The 23,711-nt window shown below is 49.9% G+C and overlaps 1 protein-coding gene across 7 annotated transcripts in view; it reads left to right on the top strand.

The window, feature by feature from the left end:
• The window catches only part of LAMA2 (laminin subunit alpha 2), a 3,027,572-nt gene that overhangs the window by 1,290,362 nt on the left and 1,713,499 nt on the right, over positions 1-23,711 (top strand). For all 7 annotated transcript variants that reach the window (XM_069607473.1, XM_069607470.1, XM_069607476.1 and 4 more), the window contains exons 13-14: positions 3,412-3,525; positions 10,215-10,426. In XM_069607473.1, the coding sequence (XP_069463574.1) occupies positions 3,412-3,525; positions 10,215-10,426 (326 nt within the window). The remainder of the gene's footprint in view (positions 1-3,411; positions 3,526-10,214; positions 10,427-23,711) is intronic.

Genomic DNA, 23,711 nt, shown 5'->3' with positions numbered 1-23,711 from the left:
TCAGTGGGTTGAGCACTCGCTGCTGAGATGTGTGTGTGACCTGCAGGTTGCAGGTTCGAATCCCTATGAGGAAAACTCAGCCTTTCATTCTTCTGAGGTTGATAAATGAGTACCAACACAGGTTCCGTGATATTGTGTGTATATTTGTTCTATATAAACTAAAGCGCTTAAGCTTAACTGCTAAATAATAACACATCATTGTCATTTGGCCTTGGACATCTGCTTGCATTCCCAGCCATTTGGTAATATGGGCCTATACACTGATATTAATGATAAATATGGTGATCCATTCCTGGGTGCAATGTATACGACATTACAGTGATATCGTAACCATATTACTCGTAGTGTACTTAGGAACAATGCTATGTGATGCCAATTCCAGCTTTGTCAATGGGTGAAAGGTTGTGTTCCATCGCTTCCCATGATGTCACTTCAGGTTGTGTTCAAATAACATCACTTCTTGTTATGTCATCGGAGGTCAAGGGTCTTGTGATGTCACTTCTGCTACCTCTGGCATTTTGGTGAAATGACGCCTGCGACTGATAGCTAAATTCCTATGTAAAGTTCTTTTTGCACTAAATCTCTGATAAATCTTTAACAGAATATATGAACTATCAAAATACACGTCTTGAAAATATGATCAAGTTATTACATTACATCATCAATAGTGGCAAATAGAAGAACAAAAAGTTCATGAAAGCAAAATGCTCACCTAGCGATAAAAACAGTCGTTTCTATTCCTGTTCAATACCTTTGAGTTGGTTTTCCCCTTCAGAAGAAATGAATTTGTATTATTCAAATGAAGATGCGAGAGATGCAGCTTCTGGGGAGCTGCAGTCATTTCTTAGCACACAACCTTCACTGAAAAGATTACATTGGCATGCAGAAAATGCAAATGAGCTTTTTGAAAGTTAAGAAAGAATAATATATGTTTCAAATATTCAGAGCACAATTGTTGTTTAGCAATACTCTGTAACCTCATGACTGATTATGAAAATATATTTCAACATTGATAACCTTACTAACTGCATTTATTTAGTTGAAGGGTGCATAAGGTGTAAAGACAATGTACATGCCCTTGCTGTCTTCAACGTACCAAAGGCTGATCTAACAGATCTCGTGCTGTGGCATAAACAGCGTTGACATCTAGTGGAGAAAGTATGTGCCTGCAACTATTTCCCATAGATATCCCCAACCTTTTATTTGTATGGATCAAAGGAGGGGTGCAGATACTCATCCCTTCTTGTTATATGTAAACAGTTGGAGGAAACTGGAATCCAAACCATTTCAATGGGAAATAGCAAACTATAGAATATCACGGAGTCCTGACATTTATTGTGGCCCGAATTTGATGCACTTATTTTTTGCCAAATTATGATCTTCGCAAATTCTATCGTGGCAGTCACCGGGAGAAAAAGAATGACTCTGTATGTTGGCACTACATAAACTGGTGCATATTGAATTGCCTCTTATTAACCTTGAAGGGGACTTGGCTTTAGGGGCAATAGTGCATTTATACATGTGCAAAGGTCCTCCAATATTTAAGAATCAATCAAACTATGACTTGGTACTGCATCAGATATATAAAGCGTGGTGTACAGGGGAAAAGCACTGCATGGGGGTCAGTAGACCACAGAAAGTGCTTTTCTGCACACCCCACTAGGTAAATATGCACAGCACATTTGACTCGGGAGGATAGCTCAGGGGCAACGTGGTCGCCTTGGAAACAAGACGACACAGAGCAACACAGGTTCAAACCCGGATCGCTACGCTTTGGCCTATAACTACGGCCCGGGGGCATTACCTGGGGCGGTATTGGCCCGCCGCCTCGGGTCTTATTGCCAAAATAATGTACAGTACAATTGAAATTCTCACTTACCGTCAACACATCTCTGCCCTTGCACCCCCCTCATGTACCCATTAAATATAAGTGCATTTCCATTATATCCTCTTAAAACACCTCACCAAAAATATGCTCCAACTTCCCTGATGGAGCTAGGAAATTAATGGACGAGTTCAAGGTGGCCAGGGAAGGGAGGGGACAGAGTATATTGCTGTGTTTCTAATTGTGTATCTCTTCATCAAGGCCACTTCCTATAACCCTCCAGCATCAATTTCCGACCCAATTCTGCTTCTCTTTTAATAGCTTTACAAACAATATTAAGTGAAAGCATTTATTGGGCACATACATGCAGAAAGGCCAGTCTAAAGTGCCGGGCATCAAACAGCCGGACTCTGAGTAGCTAGTGGGGAGTCGGGGAAGATCACAAGAAGAAAAGGGGCTTGAAGCTGCTCATGAAGGTTGCAAGGTCTCTGGTAAGGAATAGGGCAGGTGGGAGCCTCTTCCAGATCATGGGCTCCTGAATTCTAAAAGTTATGGCTTGCAGAAAGGACTTTTGGAATTGTGGAAAACCAGGAGCCCGTGGAGAGATGATCCAGAGAATGCAGAGATGCCTCCTCAGGTCTAGACCTAAACATAATGAAAAACTACCTCTTAGATTAACTCAGAATATACCATCATTATCAGCAAAGTGCTACCCAGCAGCTGACCTAGAGATTGGCTGCAGCTGTGCTGTTCCTAAGTTCTGTGCATGTGATACGATATGATAGGTTATTTATAACGCACTTAATACCCAGAGGTTTCTAAGCTTGGATCCGGGGATTGAACCTGTGTTGCTCCGTGTCGTCTTGTTTCCAAGGCGAACACGTTGCCCCTGAGCTATCCTCCCGAGACAAATGTGCTGTGCATATTTACCTAGTGGGATGTGCAGAAAAGCACTTTCTGTGGTCTACTGACCCCCATGCAGTGCTTTTCCCCTGTACACCACGCTTTATATATCCGATGCAGTACCAAGTCATAGTTCGATCGATTCTTAAATATTGGAGGGATGATAGCTCAGAAGCAACGTGCTTGCCTTGGAAACAAGTCAACGCCAAGCAACATGGGTGCCGTAGCCGGTCCCCCGCTAAGAGGTTGGAGTCCGGCATGTAGAGCTATATGAAAAAAGAATTATAATTTTCTTTTTTTAAAAAAAATACCACTCTGTAACGCTAGCATAATGTGCACCATGAAGCCGTACAAGTCATAGGAGAAAATGTTAAAGACATACTCCTGCTCCTGTGATGTATAAAACCAGCAAATGTTCTTGGAAATGGAGGAGGGAGAAAGCAGAATGGAAAAGTAGAGTCAGTCTTGATGCATTCCCTATCTGTGTCAAACTCTGTAGCCAACACTCTACTTTTCAAACTTTAGCAGATGCTGAACTGCAGGAAGGGATTTGTGAGTCTACTTTGAAACTTAAACTCATTGGCGCTTTTATGAAAGATTCACAGGAAGCAGCTCAACCACCAAGCCCATGGCAACACTTTGGTCCAGTGAGAAGTAATGGACGCTTCTCTGATTGTTTCTAGGTGAAAGCAGCTGGAGGAGCCTTGGCCTTCACAATCTCTTATGACCTCATGGGCCAGAAAGAATTAGAGGACAAGGAAATTGAACCAACACAGCATCCGGATGTCATCATAGAGGTAAATGGCAACACCTGTGCATCCTGCATTTGGCCTGTGCTTTCGAATGGATGGTTGATGGAATGTTATTGTTGATCGCTTGACTTCCAAATGAAAATGTTTGTTTTGCTTTCGCATTGATCGATTTCAAGCTAACGATTGGTAGAACGATTGAGGAACGAGGCACAACCCATTTGATAAGAGCTCGCTCCTATAAAACTGCCAGCATTTTTATAGTTGACCGGAGCCCAGGCCAGGAAGGACCCCACAAAAGGCTACCACTTTTTTGAAGCAAATACGAGACATTGGGCCCGATTTACAAAGCGTTTTAAAGGAATCTTCGATTTGAAAAACGCATTTCTAAATCAGGGTCACAATGTTCTCTCTCCCAATCTGTAAGTGTGGCGATTTGGTGGTAGGAACTTGAACCCAAACTGTAAAATTGCAAGAAGAAAATGATTTCCCTACTTTGTAGGGTAACCAGAGTATGGCGAAGAAGTCAATTTAGCAGAATTAATATTGAATTGGGCTAGCCATTTAAGGATCTCATTTACTTTTGTTATAGAAAATGAACGTAAAGGATAATTCCCACACAGCACAATAGCAATCATATGACGTTAGTATGTTTGCCTTTTACCATTAAAAGGACCAATCCTGCTCAATAAAGATACCTGCTCCACAAAGCAACATTCAAAGCATTCCTGAAACTATCCATCTGGGAAAGGCAGAGAATGCGTCTTCCATGCACAAGCTACAGTCTACCTAAACTACATGCTATAAACATCATTGGATTAAGTCTGGTATAACTAATAGCTCCTCTGAATCATATGCTCTCGGCTGCGGGCGGTGGGGCACACCCTGCACTAGAGCGTTGCTCCTCGAAAACCCCCTTCCAGTAGCTAGCCACAGCTGGGCATGTGAGAATCACGGTTCAAGTTCATTGTGGGTTGAAAATCCATAAAACAAGCAATCAGATATGATAGAGCAGTGATAACAAGGCCATGGCCTCGCATCATATCTCATTTAAAGTGAACACTTCTTGGCAGGATAAATAGCAATCCAGCAACAACACAAGATATAAAAATTGATGTGATAAATCAAGCCATTAGTTTGCCTCTCCTTTCCCATACTTTCTTCAAAAAGCTTACAAAGGCTAAATGTAACAAAAAGATTAGTTGACGCCAATATAAATATCATTGCTGGTCGCTGGTGTCTCAACACATTGGGCCTCATTATAAGCTTGCTGGTCCGGTAACAACGGTACGGGTAAGCTTCCCGGGACTGTTGTTGCCGGACCAGCAAACTATGAGTTCTACTCAAGGGTGCCTTATCGCCCGCCAGGGCAGCCCGGCACTCGCGAGCAGTCCATGTCGGATGGTGCCCGTGCATCCGGCCTCCCCATTCCCATTGAGTCCAGTCGGACTCAATGGGAATGGGGAGTAATTATTACCGGCACCCGGCAATGGGGATTTACCGGGTCTGCCGGGGCTCCCCATTCCCATTGAGTCCGACTGGACTCAATGGGAATGGGGAGTAATTATTACCGGCACCCGGCAATGGGGATTTACCGGGTCTGCCGGGGCTGGAATGCCCTGGTAGGTCCCCATTGCCGGGTGCTGGTAAATTCATGACTTCGGTATTTACCGGCATGGCTACCGCCAGAGTCATAATGAGGCCCAGTGCCTCTAAGTATCCCCATCAGCAGCCTTTTCCTAATATCAGTACACAAAGGACAGAATAAAAGAGGGCATATTAAAGACTGTACTTTCCCACAAAACCACCGCTCTTTGACCCATCAGAAGAATTCTTTATCCATTGGTAAGTGATAGCCTTCATGGGAGATTATTAAACCTGGCTCTCGTCAGGAAGAACCTGTGCTGACTAAAGAAAACGTGTGAAAGATATGCAGCAGGACCGCCCGCGGGAGAACCTTTATTTTGAGCTGTATTTTAGAAATGCTTCTCATCAGTTCAGGATTCACAAAATAGGAGAACATAGAAAGGTGATTTAATAAAAGCTGTATGTGGGATAACCAGCCCACATTGTGATACCCACCTAGAGAAACAGTGTTCCCTATCAGATCTTTCGTTAGAGTACCATGTTGACCTTCCCATAAAGCCTTCCTGACTAACAAGGGCATCCTGGATCACGGATGAATCAAGGCAATCGTACCTTGCTGAGGGAAAAGTTCAAACCTAAATATAAGATTCTAGAAGAATAATTGGAATATACCTGTAAAGGTGAATAAAAAGCATGATTATCAATATCAATCAAGATCAAAGAAAGCAATAACGAGGAATCTCTCCTGAGGAACCATAGCTAAGGCTATGGGGAAACAAGTGTTGGGAGATATACTAATGTTATAAGGATGGAACAAACGATCTGAATGTATGGGTCAAATACATGGAGTAACCAGAAAGTATACTAAATAAATCAAATTACTTAGAAAAACTGACTGCAATTCTTTTCTGGGGATCGCACCTCTCAGGAGTACCAACTACATTATTTACGTATGTGTGATAACTAGCCTACATTGTGATACCCACCTAGAGAAACAGTGTTCCCTATCAGATCTTTCGTTAGAGTACCATGTTGACCTTCCCATAAAGTCTTCCTGACTAACAAGTGTCTCAAACAGATTACATTGATTAAGTATGTAGCGCCGTTTCAACGTGCATTCAGTAAACTGGGGTTGAATAGGGCACCATTAATAAACGCGTCAGAAAATATAACTTTCCCACCACAGCTACTCAAAGTCCCAGCCTTCATAACCATAACTACCTGCAGAAATCGCTTTGCTCCTGTAGGTAAGCCAAAAGTTAGCCATGGGCGGTCATGTTGAAATCATGACACAAGGATAGCACAGGGGAACGCAGAACAACAGAGGTTCGAATCGCAGGTTCGCGCTTAGAAACCAAACTCATGTATGGTATTAAGCTTGTTATAAAAAAAACAATAAGAAAATATCCTATAATGAATCTTAGCTTATAGGACATCTCCTGCCAGTAATTGGGCATGTGGCACATGGATGAGTTCATGTAATGTGGGGATGTGGACATATGTAACAGCTCATGTTTATAGATACCTTATGGGAATGGCGCCCCTCTGAAGCTGATATAGGGCAATCAGCAGCAGACACAGAACAGGGGACAAACACATACAACCGAGAGTGGGAACAAATACGGTGGATTGTGATGTAGTGAGAAGAAAGAGGATGTTGAGACAAATGCCATACAGAGCCGAACACACTACACAGCGGAGAAGGATAATACAACTCTTTAGGAAGGAGAGTTATTGTGAGAGCTTTGGACAGTGCAGAAAGCATATGGAATTATTTATTGGTACTGACGGAGAAATTAGTACAGGCTGAGTAGCCGAGAGAAAGAGAATGTTTAAACAATAATCTATTAGTGCTCAGAAAACAGACAGCGCAGATAAGTGCAGGGTGAAACATGAGCACACTTCCAAACTACAATCCTGCAAGATATACTTTATCAAGAGATATGTAAATGCAAAAGAAGCAAATGTTAACATCTTTAAAGACAAAATGAACCAAAAAATATTGATGAGGGGGGATACGGATGGGGATCAGTGGAGTAACTTTGCTGAACATGTTGGGGGACATGACATCTTAAGGAAAGGCGCCAATGCCAAATAATTGGGACAACACGGTGTGGCAGGGATGTTGGGGGGGGGGTCAAACACCCTTGTTCCCGCTTAAAATTACGCCCATGATAGGGATCTGCTATGGGAGGAAACAAGGCAACAGTTGCACTTTTTGAGATTGGGCGAGCTGCACAATATGGAAAGGCAGAGTCAGCTTCTTATGGGCCTGGTGAGAGTCTGGGGTGCAATTTGATATTCTTCAACTTCGGGAGACAGCCAACATCATCAGGGGACCGGGAGGGGAACCTGAGGAGGGGTTTTTGAAGAACTATTCTGACCAACCTTTAGTTTACTTTCCTTTTGCATCCCATTTATCAGTTTGACCCTCCACTGTGTTGATTCCCAAATACATTTATGTTGAAAGATACTTAGGGCCTGATTCATGGAAAGTTTTCCTATGGGATTGCACCATTATGAAACACTTCCATGAATCAGGCCCTTAACTGTTTAGCCTATGCTTGTTCGATGTCAGCTTCATGACATATTGTGTCAGAAAGGAGATCAATTGGCTTAGACACAGTGGCCCACTCAGTGTTAAACATCCTTCAGTGTGGTGATCTAGATCAGGCGGCCTATGTCTCAGCTTAGGGACCAGGGAGAAATGGTACTAGAATGTTTCCCTACATTCTACCTAGTCGGGTCCTAGTCTTAGGGTCATTTTGCTCCCAACTAGTGGTTCACCTTACGTCAGAGGCGTTGCTAGTGGCGGCCTCAGGAGGCTATAGCCCCGGATCTTTTGGTTGTAGCCCCAGATAGAGGCTCAGGAGCTACAACCAAAAGGCTAGCTGGCCCCGAATCCTGACAGCCCCGACATTATCGTAGCCCCGGATCTTTTGGTTGTAGCCCCAGATAGAGGCTCAGGAGCTACAACCAAAAGGCTAGCTGGCCCCGAATCCTGACAGCCCCGACATTATCGTAGCCCCGGATCTTTTCCAGACCTAGCAACACCCCTGCACTACGTGTCAAGCTCAGAGGAAGACCTAATTTTCCCCAGTAAATTCTACACTGAGGTTGATGAGACTAAATTCACTGATATCCTATGGAAACAAAGGGGACAGTACGGTGACAACATTTTTTGAAGGCTCAAGGAAAAGCAAAGCTGAGGTGTCCCTTAAATACCACAGATCCCCAAACCCGGCCATGTGTGCCGGTTTGGACCCACAGCCCGATTTCTGGATCTCAACAAATGTCCTCAGACACCTCCTAGAAGGTCATGGGGCCTAGTTAGATCCCAACCTTTGAAGAAGATGTTGTTTTCCCGGTACAAGAGGGGGAACACGTACCCAAACTGATGATTGAACTATCTGCCATTCCAGGCACTGACCAGCAAGCTCCCCTTACTTAGGAGAGTATCCTGGAGAAGAGGGTCACTGGGCAATTAGCAGTTCCAGGCCAATTTATTCTGCTAACGTACATGCCTTTTCCTCCTGTCCCTCTACTTTGGAGGTTATTAGCAGGAGGTGGCCCAGAAAGCTCTTCCAGAAATGTGAGTGGATTGCTTGGGCCCCCAAATGGGCCAAGACAGCCTGACAAGAGTACATACCTCCACTGCTATCATGCGACTTAGAGGCAGCTTACCAAGTCAATGGCAATGGGAGGATAGCTCAAGGGCAACGTGCTCGCCTTGGAAGAAAGACGACACGGAGCACCACAGGTTCGATCACTGGGTCCGAGCTTAGAAACCTCTGGGTATTAAGCGCATTATAAATAACCTATCATATCATATCATGAATTTCTAAATGCAGTCTGCCATACGCAGCATAAGACCCTGAAGGAACAACATTTTAAACATCTTTGATACTGCACAGCAGAGGCTTTGCTAGGGGAGTTTAGGGGGCTATAGCCCCGGGTCTTTTGGTTGTAGCCCCGGATAGAATCTTAGGGTCTACAACCAAAAGACTAGCTAGCCCCGAGTCCTGACAATCCCGACATTAGTGTAGCCCCAGATCTTTTCCAGACCTAGTGACACCCCTGCTGCCAAGGCACCGTTATCACCAGCAAAGGGAGGTGCAGATGCCATTGCATGAGACTCAACAGATGGCACACCGGATATGATTTAGTCAAACACGGGCAAAAGTGTCAGGTCACTACATAAATGACCAGTTTAAAACATCAGGTTAAACGAAACCATCAGACATCATTGTACACCATAATGTAGACAGCTACTGTCGTCCAGTGATGCCAACTCTAGAGACCAGTCATGGATGAGGAGACACCATGGAAGCCTAAGTCGGCCCTAACAAACCGGGAACCACAGGAGTCCCCAGATAAGGCATGAGGCTCCAAGGGCCAGCAATCCCCGAGTCCAAGAGACCTGTCCCCCCGCTGCCATAGAAGCTACACATTAAAAAGTGTTACTCCTTTGGGAATCTACGTCACATTGCAATGACTTGTCCCAACGTTTTAACACCTGAACCGATGGAGACCAGTATTGAGCCCCAGGTTTGATGATTCACAGATGTGAGGTGCAAAATGTCCTACTAGTAAATGATTCCACTTTTCACATGGCGTGGGTCTGAACTTTTTGCCTGAGCACCTGCAGGAAAATGCATGTTATGATAATGGTGATTGGTTTGGGCGCACACCTGCCACCACAGTGTCTTTGTTGCATTGTTGGACTGTTTTATTCGTTAGTGCGTGGATGGAGAGGTCAAAGGTACGTGGCTGCCACGTGCCTGTCGTGTGTGGACAATGCTTGGTGGTGTGTATGAAGGCCAGGGCGGTGCTCCAATCGTGTCCTTGGCACTGCATCTAGCATGTCTTCGTTCGTGCGAAAGAGGCAAGCTAAATGATGGCAATGGGTACTGTCAGAAAACGCCTACTGTGCACGAATAAACACGTTTCACTCGAACATGGATGTAGGCTATGCATGGAATACGTTTTCCAAATGTTACTTTAAGTTTGTGGATTCCCCCTTCGCATGCGTTTTTTTTTTCTCCACAGATCTGCGCGTATGATTCACGTGTACTGGTCACGTAGTGAACAGGGTGTTTGTGTGTTTCTTTTTTACACGTTGCATATTTACTTATGGCTGGTCCTTTTAGGGAAATGGCTTGAGAATTGCTACAGCCCAGGAGGGCATTCACCTGCAGCCATATGAGGAGCACACGGAGAAGGTTCTGCTCATCCCGGAACTGTTCACTTTCCATGACACTGGCTCCGGGGTCAGCAGGAGGGACTTCATGGCTGTCTTGGCAAACGTGAAACGGCTTCTGATCCGAGCTACGTACAGCAATGAGATGGAGGCCATCTACAGGTAGAAGCCGAAACTGCAATTGGGAAAGATATGCTCTGCCAGCCAGAGGCAGTCGCAGTGAAATGGGCTTTTTTGAAAACTGAAATTTTTAGAGAAAAAATATATGTTTTGCAATTCCTTGTACTGCATAATATGTTTACTAATTGAAAAGTTTTCTTATTTTTTTTTATTGGTCCCATCCTTCCTAGTGTATTAGCTGAAATTAATCCTGAACCAGCGTTTCGGCAGGCTTGCAACTCGGGGCAATCATTCTGATGTGTTGATCAAACCATGACTGTCTGTCAGTATCCCATAGAAAATAGAGTGGGCATTTTTTCCTATTATTTCCCCTGCGTTTTTATGTCGACATTTGTATGTTGGTATTTTGTATACCACCTGTCCATCAAGCTTAGTATTTATTCAGTGAAAAAACTTTGTTAAAGGGACGTTATGGTTAAGTTGCGCTACTAAAAACCTATGAAATTCAGTGAAAAAACGACATCAATGACATTTGTAATGTCATCTTTGATTTTGTGGGTGTTAGTCTTAGCAGTGCACGGTGGTGGCGCGAGTTATGGTTGCTTCGCTTACCATAACTGGCGAATTTCAAGGGTTTTTCGGTTTTACTTGGAACCATACCGTCCCTTTAATAAAGTTTTTTCACTGAATTTCATAGGTTTTTATTAGTGCAACTTAACCATAACGTCCCTGTAACACCATTTTTTTTAACTGAATTTCATAGGTTTTTATTAGTGCAACGTCGCCATAACATCCTTTTCAATAGATGAAGTCCACTAGCATCTTAGGTCCTCAAAGTGGGAACCCCGGGTGGTAAAAAAAAGATTTTTCTTCCCAAACCGGGACGCCTGCGGCATCCCGGTGTAGGAAGGAAAATCTTTTACCAAGATGGCCACCATGGAAAGAGAAGGCGGGGTGTATAAAGAGAACATAACAGGGCATCAGCGGGGGTGGGGAGAAAAGGAGGGAGACATGGGGCATGAGTGGGGGGTGGGGGGAACAGTAGGGAGTCACAGGGCATGAGCGGGGGGCGGGGGGAACAGAGGAGACAAGGGGCATGAGAGGAGGTGGGGGTAACAGGGCACACACCATGTGGCATGAGCAGGGGGTTGGGGGAACAAGGGAGACAAGGGGCATGAGCGGGGGTGGGGGGAAAAGGAGGGAGACAGGGCATGAGCAGGGGGTTGGGGGGAACAAGAGAGAGACACGGGCCATGAGCGGGGGATGGGGGAACAGTAGGGAGACACAGGGCATGAATGGGGGGTGGAGGGGAACAGGGGAGACACGTGGGCATGAGCGGGGGGTGGGGGAACAGGGGAGACACGGAGACACGTGGGCATGAGCGGGGGGTGGGGGAACAGGGGAGACACGTGGGCATGAGCGGGGGGTAGGAGGGAACAGAGGAGAAACGTGGACATGAGCTGGGGGTGGGGGGAACAGGGCACACACGGGCATGCGCAGGGGGTGGGGGGAAAAGGAGGGAGACACAGGGCATGAGCAGGGGGTGGGGGAACAAGAGAGAGAGACGGGCTATGAGCGGGGGGTGGGGGGAACAGGGCACACACGGGGCATGTGCAGGGGGTGGGGGGGAAAGGAGGGAGACACAGGGCATGAGCAGGAGGTGGGGGAACAAGAGAGAGAGAGAGAGAGACGGGCCATGAGGGGGGGTGGGGGAACAGGAGGGAGACACAGGGCCATGAGCGGGGGTGGAGGGGAACAGGGTAGACACGTGGGCATGAGCGGGGGTGGGGGGAACAGGGGAGACACGTGGGCATTAGCGGCGGGTGGGGGGAAAGGAGGGGGACACGTGGGCATGAGCAGGGGGTGGGGTGGAACAGGGGAGACACGGGGCATGAGCGGGGGTTGGAGGGGAAAAGGAGGGAGACACGTGGACATGAGCGGAGGGTGGTGGGGGAACAGGGGAGACACGTGGGCATGAGCGGGGGGTGGGGGGGAACAGGGCACACATGGGGCAGGGGGTTGGGGGGAAAGGAGGGAGACACAGGGCATGAGCAGGGGGTGGGGGGAACAAGAGAGAGACACGGGCCATGAGCGGGGGGTGGGGGGAAACAGTAGGGAGACACAGGGCCATGAGCGGGGGGTCGAGGGGAACAGGGGAGACACGTGGGCATGAGCGGGGTGGGGGGAACAGGGGAGACACGTGGGCATGAGCGGGGGGTGGAGTGAACAGGGGAGACACGTGGGCATGAGTGGGGGTGGCGGGAACAGGGGAGACACGTGGGCATGAGCGGGGGTGAGGGAACAGGGGAGACACGTGGGCATGAACGGGGGTGGGGGGGAACAGGGGAGACACGGGGCATGAGCGGGGGGTGGGGTGGAACAGGGGAGACACGGGGCATGAGCAGGGGGTGGGGGGAACAGGGAAAGCACGGGGCATGGGTCGGGGGGAACGGGAGGGAGACACGGGGCATGAGCGGGGGGTCAGGGGGAACAGGGCACACATGGGGCATGAGCGGGGGGTGGGGGGGAAAAGGGCACACATGGGGCATGAGCAGGGGGTGGGGGGAACAGGGCACACACGGGGCATGAGCGGGGGGTGGGGAGGAACAGGGCACACACGGGGCATGAGCCGGGGGTGGGGGGAACAGGGGAGACACGGAGCATGAGTGGGGTGTGGGGGGAAAGGAGGGAGACACGGGGCCTAAGCGGGGTGGGAGGGAACAGGGGAGACACGGGGCATGAGCGGAGGTGGGGGGTACAGGAGGGAGACATGGGGCATGAGCGGGGTTTGGGGGAACGGAAAGGAGACACGAGGCATGAGCAGGGGGTGGGGGAGACAGGGGAGACACGGCGCATGAGCGGGGGGGACATGAGGGAGACATGGGGCATGAGTGGGGGTGGGGGGAACAAGAGAGAAACACAGGGCATGAGCGGGAGGTGGGGGGAACAGGTGGGAGCCATGGGGCATGAGCGGGGGGGTAACACGAAGGAAACACGGGGCATGAGCAGGGGGTGGGGGGAAATACGAGGGAGACACGGGGCATGAGCGGGGGGTGGGGTGCAACAGGAGACACACGGGGCATGATCTGGGGCTGGGGGGGGTACACGGGGCATGAGCGGGGGTGGGGAGAACACGAGGGAGACACGGGGCATGAGCGGGGGGTGGGGGAACACGAGGGAGACACGGGGCATGAGCGGGGGGTGGGGGGTAAACGAGGAAGACACGGGGCATGAGCGGGGGGTGGGGGGAACACGTGGGAGACACGGAGCATGAGCGGGGGGTGGGGGGAACAGGGCAGACATGAGGTATGAGCGGGGGGTGGGAGGTACAGGGCAGACACGGGGCATGAGCGGGGGGTGGGGGGAACAGTAGGGAGATACAGGGCATGAGCGGGGATGGGGGGAACAGTGGAGACACGGGGCATGAGTGGAGGTGGGGGGAACAGTGGAGACACTTGAGCAGGGGTGGGAGGAAACAGGGCAGATATTGGGCATGAGCGGGGGTACAGGAGGGAGACACGGGGCATGAGCGGGGGGGGTACAGGAGGGAGACACGGGGCATGAGCGGGGGGTGGGGGGAACAGGAGGGAGACACGGGGCATGAGCGGGGGTGGGGGGTAACACAGGGCATGAGTGGGGGGTGAGGGGTGGGTGACACGGGGCATGAGCGGGGGGTGGGGAGCAACAGGAGACACGGGGCATGAGCGGGGGGAACAGGGCAGATACTGGGCATGAGCGGGGGATGGGGGGAACACGAGGGAGACACAGGGTATGAGCGGAGGTGGGGGGTACATGAGGAAGACACGGGGCATGAGCAGGGGGTGGGGGGAACACAAGGGTGACACGGGGCATGAGCGGGCGGTGGGGGGAACAGGGCAGACACGGGGCATGAGCGGGGGGTACAGGTCAGACACAGGGCATGAGCGGGCGTGGGGGGGTACAGGAGGGAGACACGAACCATGAGCGGGGTGTGGGGGGAACAGTAGGGAGACACGGGCATGAGCAGGGGGTGGGGAGAACAGTGGAGACATGGGGCATGAGCGGGGGTGGAGGGAACAGCGGAGTCACAGGGCTTGAGCGGGGGTGGAGGGAACAGGGCAGATTCTGGGCATGAGCAGGGGGTGGGAGGTACACGAGGAAGACACTGGGCATGCGCAGGGGTGGGGGGAACACAAGGGAGACACGGGGCATGAGCAGGGGGTGGGGGGAACACGAGGGAGACACGGGCATGAGCGGGGGGTGGGGGGTAACACAAGGGAAACACGGGGCATGAGCGTGGGGTGGGGGGAACACGAGGGATACGGGGCATGAACGGGGGGTGGGGGAACACGAGGGACACACGGGGCATGAGCGGGGGGTGGGGGCAACAGGAGACACACAGGGCATGAGCGGGGGGTGGGGAGAACATGAGGAAGACACGGGGCATGGGTGGGGGGAACACGAGGGAGACATGGGGCATGAGCGGGGGTGGGGGTACAGGAGGGAGACACGGGGCATGAGCGGGGGGTGGGGGGAACATGAGGGAGACACGGGGCATCAGGAGACACACAGGGCATGAGCGGGGGTGGGGAGAACACGCGGAAGACACGGGGCATGAGCGGGGGGTGGGGGGAACACGAGGGAGACACGGGGCATGAGCGGGGGGTGGGGGGTACAGGAGGGAGATTCCGGGCATGAGCGGGGGGTGGGGGGGTTTGGTACAGGAGGGAGACACGGGGCATGAGCGGGGGGTGGGGGAACAGGAGGGAGACACCGGGCATGAGTGGGGGGTGGGAGGGTGGGGGGAACAGGGCAGATACTGGGCATGAGCGGAGGGTGGGGGGAACACGAGGGACACACGGGGCATGAGCGGGGTGGGGGGCAACAGGCGACACATGGGGCATGAGCGGGGGGTGGGGGGAACACAAGGGAGACACGGGGCATGAGCGGGGGGTGGGGGGCAACAGGAGACACACAGGGAATGAGCGGGGGTGGGGAGAACACGAGGAAGACACGGGGCATGAGCGGGGGGTGGGGGGAACACGAGGGAAACACGGGTCATGAGCGGGGGGTGGGGGGTACAGGAGGGAGACACCGGGCATGAGCGGGGGGTGGGGGGATACAGGAGGGAGACACGGGGCATGAGCGGGGGGTGGGGGACCATGAAGTAGACACGGGGCATCAGGAGACACACAGGGCATGAGCGGGGGGTGGGGAGAACACGAGGGAGACACGGGGCATGAGCGGGGGGTGGGAGGAACACGAGGGAGACACCGGGCATGAGCGGGAGGTGGGGGGAACACGAGGAAGACATGGGGCATGAGCAGGGGGTGGGGGGTACAGGAGGGAGATTCCGGGCATGAGCGGGGGGTGGAGGGGTACAGGAGGGAGACACCGGGCATGAGTGGGGGGTGGGAGGGTAACACGAGGCATGAGCTGGGGTGGGGGGAAACACGAGGGAGACACGGGGTATGAGCGGTGGGTGGGGGGCAACAGGGCAGATACTGGGCATGAGCGGGGGGTGGGGGGTACAGGAGGGAGACACGGGTCATGAGCAGGGGGTGGGGGGTACAGAGGGAGACACGGGGCATGAGCGGGGGTGGGGGGAACAAGAGAGAGACACGAGGCATCATGAGCGGGGGTGGGGGAACAGGAGGGAGACACAGGGCATGAGCGGGGGGTGGGAGGTAACACAAGGGAAACACGGGGCATGAGCGGGGGTGGGGGGAAACACAAGGGAGACACGGGGCATGAGCGGGGGTGGGGGTACATGAGGAAGACAGGGGGTGGGGGGAAACAGGAGACACACGGGGCATGAGCAGGGGTGGGGGGTACACGAGGGAGACACAGGGCATGAATGGAGGTGGGGGAACACGGGGGAGACATGGGGCATGAGCAGGGGTGGGGGGCAACAGGAGACGCACGGGGCATGAGCAGGGGTGGGGGGAACACGAGGGATACACGGGGCATGAGCAGGGGGTGGGGGGCAACAGGAGACACACAGGGCATGAGCGGGAGTGGGGAGTACACGAGGGAGACACATGGGGCATGAGCGGGGGTGGAGGGTACAGGAGAGAGACACGGGGCATGAGCGGGGGGTGGGGGGAACACGAGGGAGACACCGGGCATGAGCGGGGGGTGGGGGGAACACGAGGGAGACACGGGTCATGAGCAGGGGGTGGGGTAGAACAGGGGAGACACGGGGCATGAGCGGGGGATGAGGGGAACAGAGGAAACACGGGGCATGAGTGGGGGGGCATGAGGGATTGGGGGGAACAGGAGGGAGACACGGGGCATGAGCGGGGAGTGGGGGGGAACAGGGGAGACACGGGGCATGAGCAGGGGGTGGGGGGAAACACGAGGGAGACAGGGGGCATGAGCAGGGGTTTGGGGGGCAACAGGGGAGACACGGAGCATGAGCGGGGGGTTGTGGGGCAACAGGGGTGACACGGGGCATGAGCGGGGGTGGGGGGAACGGGAGGGAGACACGAGGCATGAGCGGGGGTGGGGGAGAACAGGGGAGACACAGGACATGAGTGGGGGGTGGGGGGAACAGGGGAGACACGGGGCATGAGCGGGGGGTGGGAGGGAGACACGAGGCATGAGCGGGGGGTGGTGGGAACAGGGGAGACACGGGGCATGAGCGGGGGGAATGGGAGAGAGACACGGAGCATGAGCGGGGGGTGAGGGGAACGTTAGGATCACACGGAGCTTACTGTGAAACGCTCCATGAACCGATGAACAAAGATGGCGGGTGTCTCTCACAATAGACGCACTGCATGCTTCATGGCAGCCAATCAGAGCGCACGTCAGATGTCCACGGACATCACGCAAGCGCTTGCCCAATCCCCGTCCTGTCCGCGGAGCGAACAGGGAAGTGTGTCCGCGAAGCGGACACAGATATCACTCATTTTTTGCACTTACATTTTTGTCATTTTTAAAAAAACTATTGGACGGATTTACACCAAATAAAAAAAAAAGCACGCTTTCGGAACCAAGCTGCTGCTCCCGCTGCAAATTTGGTGTAAATCCGTCCAGCGGTTTGGGCTGTAGGCGTGAGCAAAGTTTTTTCCCATTATGTCTATGGGAAAAAAGAAGTTTTGGGACCCCCCCTATTACTTTGCCCCCCCCAGACCAAACCTCACTAAACTGTGCAAAAAAATTCATAGTGGGCCATATACTTTTTTTTGCAAAGTTTGGTGAGGATTCGTCCAGGGGTAGCGAAGTTATAAACTGCCCAAAAAGTGCTCTTCCTATGGAAATAGCAACTTAACCATAATTACATGGCCACGCTACATTTTATTTGAAAAGCCGGGATGTCAGTTTCGATTAAAAATGACTTACACTACACATCAACAGAGAGTGGACACATGCCCCGGAAGAGTGCCTGTACAATAGCACAAAGAGGAGTACGAGTGATGAGCCAATTTGAGTGTCTGAACAAAGTGGGGCAAAGACATTATAAAATACATATAACAGGTGAGTTACAAAGGTAATATTAACCTAGGCGGGAAAGGGCTGCAAACTAAAGAGGAGTACTTTAAAAATACATACAATTGCATTATTACGTGGCACTGACTTCAGTGGTGGAGTCACAAAGGGTGAAGGGAGAAGAGGGCCTCCCTCTTTGGTCAGTAGGTAAAGTTTAAGCAGAACTTTGAAGAGATGCATTGTGAGGCTGGCTTTGATTGTGATGGGCAGCGGGTTCCAATCAGGGGAGCTGACTTATGAATTTCCCAGGGGGGCCCAAATGTAGGAAGTGACATCACTGGCAGTTATATGACCGCATTTGCACGTAGTCGCCAACTTGGTGCAAGGGGGTGGTGCGCAGAACAGTGGAAACATTGGCTAGCTTGTACTAAAAATACTAAAATCAAGTAAGAAGGAGGTCTCTGCTTTCCAGTTGCATTCCAGTAGGCCATCACTGCCCCTACTCCACCCCTCTATAATCATCCAGGTTGTAGTAGCCCTCAAAAGGCAGTGCAACACAAGTAGGCTGGGAGAACGAAATGCCAGCCCATCCTGTGCGTGTGTCAAAGCTCAGAGCAAAGACTGTGCATGTGCCTCCTACCTTGGAGCACAATCTCACTAATTTGGTGCAAATCTCGCAAGTGGGAGCATGGGAATCCCCTGCATGTGTGTGGGCTGCAGACCCTAGTTCACATGCTCACTTCTTCATTGTGAAATTCTGGCCAAGGCTCTTTGGGCAAGCATTCAGGATGGGTCTCACACCTTTAAACAGTGTGATATATTGAGTGGGTACCTGACTCCGTGGAGCATAGTATCACCTGTTGCTGGTAATCTCACAACTGAATGTACAGTTTCACTCTTGGTCATCTCAGTGACCCCAGGTATATTAATGGAGTCAGTCTCCCATCTGGGAAGACAATTATATATTCTCATATCTTACAGGCACAAGCCTTCTATCCTTTGCCGCATGACGGCTTCCAAAATCCTGAGCGCAGCTTATGTACAGCAGGCAGCTCGGGAGATGCCTGTTGCTAATTGAATGTAGCCAGATTTACTATTTAGACACTGGGAGAGTCCCATGAATCCACATTCGTGGTGAAGAAGTACTCAACATACAGAACGCAAATTGTATAGTGTTGCAATCCTGCTGAGAAATGACAATTCGGTATGTTTAAATGTAAAGCAGAGTGGCTGAGAAGTACACGCACTGTGGCATTAAAAATAAAGCAGCTGTGGTGGGTGGAAGTGCTGCTTTGGTGGCATCAAGAGTATGAAATTCCCTGCAGGGTAGTGTTGGTCATTTCCTATTGAAGTATAGCAGCCCTGTTGAGAAGTGCCATTAAAAGTGAAGCTGTCCAGTAGGCTGGATCAGTGCTGCCCCATAAAAGGTGTAGAAGCCTCTGTGAGAAGTGGCAGTACTGTGCCAACGGTGAGAAGTGTAGTATTTTCACATTAACTATGCTTAAGCACTTTGGGTTATTGAATAGTGCTGCTACATTCTGAGTAATTCCATCCCTTTCAATATATTGGGGCTCATTACGACCCTGGCGCTAAGGGGTTAACGGCGCCGTAAAAGGCTGCGCCGTCGTTAACCCCTTAGCGCCTTACTACGAGGTCCCTTTGCGGGACCCGACCTGAACGGCTGGTCTGGACCAGCCGTTAAAGTAGGCACCCGCAAAGGGACCTTGATGGCAATTACGGTACCGTAATTTGCTGTAGCGTAATTGCGACCTTCCCCATTCCCATTGAGCCCTATGGGACAAAAATGGGAATGAGGAAGGGCCATGGAGAAAGGGGGAATTACTGCCCCGCCAACCTTGGAATGGGGTGGTAATTCCCCCTTTCTCCATGGCGGACTCCGGCATGGACCATGGTGCTAATAGAACCATAGTTTAGCACTGGAGTCCTAATGAGGGCCATTGGCTCTTGTATAACCACAACAGTGTTGGGTTATTCTGATGATGAAGATGATATCAGACTTGCTCAATAGTTCTGCTTCTGTATCATTAAGTGTACTTCAGATATTCAGGAGGATAGCTCAGGGGCAAAGGGCTTGCCTAGGAAGCAAGGCGGCACGGAGCAACACAGGTTCGATCCCTCAGTCCATGCAACACAGGTTCGATCCCTCGGGATGGCACAACACAGGTTTGATATGATATGACATGGCATTTATAACGCACCTATACACAAGTGTTTCAAGCTTGGAAACCTCTGGGCATTACGCGCATTATAATTAACCAATGACAATAAATAAATCGGCTGATAAGTGCTAAGCTTTGTAAGAGTGTAGGAGTTCAACTGAGAAGTGCTGATGTTTTCCCATCAAAAGTATAACAGCCCCACTAAGATGAATTAGCATTGCCTCAACAAAAGCATAGTATTACCACTGAGAAGATTCAACAATAATAGAAGCCCTGGGAAACAGCAGTACTACCCCATCAAGAGTATAGCGAGCTGACTGAGGATTACCATCATTGCCCCATTTCAAATATGGCAGCTCTACTAGAAAGTGCTGGCTCATATAGACTGCACAGCCCTGCTGAGAAGTGCTGTTACTGTCTCTATAGAAGCCCATAGCTCTGCACCATTAGATTTACAGCAGCCTGCAAGTACTGTCCAATTGAATGGTATTAAACTGAACAAGGATAACAGTATGGCAAGGTCCATGCTGGGTTATATGTGATAATTCAGCATTTTGAAGAACAAATACAAAAAACACAGATTTATTTCGGCCTATTTGTGTGGTCTTCAAAATACCAAATTATCACATTCTACTGCGCCCTGCCCCTGCTAAACCCCCCCCCCCAGAGGGTGATCCCACCTAACCACCCCACTCGCCCCTCTCCCATGCTGTTTCCTTCCTTAGAATTCAGCGGAGGTCCCTCCCTCAACTACTCCGTTCCCCACCCATAGCATTCACCCTCACCATGTGCACACTCAGAGACATGCAAACAGTCTCATTTGCCCTCTCCCTGCCCCCTCCCTCCGCAGATGCAATGGGTGCAATGCAAGAGGGGTGCACAGATGTAGAGGCACACCCAAACCAAAACGACTTTTATAAATTGAGGGACAGAAGCTCTTGCTTTGCATCTGTCCCTCAATTTATAAAAATCGTTTTGGGTTGGGTGTACCTCTGCATCTGTGCACCCCTCTTGCCAAGAGGGGTGCACAGATGTACAAATACACCCAACCAAAAACGATTTTCATAAATTTAGGGACAGACTTGCTTTGCATCTGTGCCTCAATTTCTAAAAATCGTTTTGGGTTGGGTGTACTTCTACATCTGTGCACCCCTCTTTGAAAGAGGGGTATACAGATGTACAAATACACCCAACCCAAACGATTTTAAGAAATTGAGGGACAGACTTGCTTTGCATCTGTGCCTCAATTTCTAAAAATCGTTTTGGGTTGGGTGTACCTCTACATCTGTGCACCCCTCTTTGAAAGAGGGGTGCACAGATGTACACTGTGCCTCAATTTCTAAAAATCGTTTTGGGTTGATTGTACCTCTACATCTGTGCACCTGTGCACAGATGTAGAAGTATACCCAACCCAAAACGATTTTTAGAAATTGAGGGACAGATGCAAAGCAAGAGCCTCTTGCTTTGCATCTGTCCCTCAATTATAAACATCGTTTTTTTATCCAGCCTTTACCCGGGCTGCCAGAGAGAGACACAGTATGGATGGAACAAAGGGCCATCCATACTGCGTCTCTTCTCTGCGGCCCGGGGGGGGCTCAGCCCCGACTTCATTCGGCCGGCGGGTGCCCGGACCCCGGGTGGTTCCAATGGATCGGGAGTAGGGAGAAAGAGTGGAATCAAGATGAGGCACAGGGAGTCATGGCACAGTGGGGTTCAGTGCAGAGGAGGAGCGGAAAAAACGAGATGGTCAGTAGAAAGCGATCCAGTTAGCCAGATACTGAGAAACAAAGCCAGTTATAATTCTTCTGGAAAAGAGTAATGGTAGGGAGTCAAATATTTCTTGTGATTGATACTGTTAGATTTTTACATTTTATTTATTAATTTCTCTTGATTGTTTGTGTTACACAATTGTACAAAAGACAACTTTTCAACACAACACGATCATTCTGCAATACACCATTTCTCATTTCCCCCCTCCCAAAACAGTCAATAGTGCAATCTTCCAAGATCAATACAATCTTTTTCCAAAAGACAGTGAAGAAGATGATAGAGGACTCATTGTTTACACCTATGATTAAGGACCATATTGCTTTCCCTGAAGGGTTAAACCCAACCCCAGCGGCATTGAGAGTAGTCATCCTCATTCCTGCCAATGACTCACAAGTCGTCAGTAGATATTTGGTGGATTCCAGTTGCCTCCACACAAACGACAATGGTGAATGGTCCGAGCATGTTAGCCCATGCTCCATGATTCCCACGCTCTTAACAAAATACATTTTGAGCCTAAGGTAGTCGCAAACCAGAGGATTACCCACAAAGTGTTAAATATAGTTCCGGGGCTACACTCGGGTCTGGATATAATCTATAAATGGGCAACTATTAGACTTTGTAGCAAGATCGACTACTTGCTGTTCACGATAAAACGGTAATAAAACACCCCTCATGCCAACTTTGTAGTGCAAAAATAGTTAATTCAGTATGTTGCCTGGGGCCACTGCAAGCCATGTATCAGCAACAAATTTGATGTTTGCCAGAGCACTACCCTGCATAAATGTAATCTTCGTCCAAACTGCTTCAAAAGTAAGATGGCTCCAATTGTCTGCCGGGGAATTAGCCAATTTCTAGTATGTATTGAGACAAGAGAGCTGCAATCTCGCCCAACAGGAAACCATTCAAAATTCAAGATAAATCTTTTGGACCGGAGTACGGATAGGAAGTCGGAACAATTTCTTTAGCAAAACAGACTCCAGCTTAATTATCTGCGATATTGCCAAAGGTCCAACCCTCTACTCCATACTTAAAAATGGGAGAAGGTTTGGCCATGCACAATCATGCCAATATCCCAACAGAATAACCCCGACTCTTACGTGCCAATTTTCCAAGACTCCCAATAACTTGGGAACTGTTCAACTTGACATGTTCCAGGTAACTACGGCCACGTAACTTGCAATCTAAGTAAATATCCAGATATTTATATACACTTACCACCTCTAAGGGATGCCCCTACAAATACCAGTGTGCACAATTCACCTTTCGAAAGGGAAAAAGAAAAAGCTATTATCTTGGTTTTATTAGTGTTGACAATCAAGGAGTTAGACTCCAGGAAGGTTTTTAACTGGTTTAAGGGGGCCTGCAGCCCAACCGGGGTGAGATCCAGCAATACTATATCACCCACGTAAACCAGCCATTGTAGGGGTGTGTTTCCCAGCTTCAGTGCAATTGACATAGGATTAAGTAATGCCACTCCCATGTCTGCCAAATAAAGATTAAACAATAACGGAGCAAGAATGCATCCTTGTTTCAATGAGAATACAAATAGATGTCCTGCCTGATTGGTCGAGTCATTCCTTGACCCTGGTGATTTCATGTAGAGAAATAATCATCGAAAGCAACCCATGTGGAATGTTCCAATTGGATAGTTTACTCCAAAGCCTATTCCTGTTGACTGAATCAAAAGCTGCACTGTAGTCGATGAATGCCACAAACACTGGCCTTCATCGAATATACCATGCCTGCTAGATGTCTATCAACAGGGCAAGGCAATTGGTCGTCGTACTGAGTCCCCTCTGAAAACCTTTTGGTTTAGCGGTTTAAGCTTACATGTTTCAGCCCAACTCCTTAGATCATCTAGTAAGAAGCATCTAGCATATCCAATAGATGATAATTACCTAGGTTGGCATAATTGCCATTTTTTAAGATGGGAACTGCAATGCTATCTTGCCAGCAAAATGGAACAA

This window comes from Ambystoma mexicanum, chromosome 4q (genome assembly GCF_040938575.1).
Source record: "Ambystoma mexicanum isolate Mex_15411 chromosome 4q, UKY_AmexF1_1, whole genome shotgun sequence".
Lineage (NCBI taxonomy): Eukaryota > Metazoa > Chordata > Amphibia > Caudata > Ambystomatidae > Ambystoma > Ambystoma mexicanum.
The sequence above is the reverse complement of the archived record's forward strand: the minus strand, read 5'-3'. Positions and strand labels throughout refer to the sequence as shown.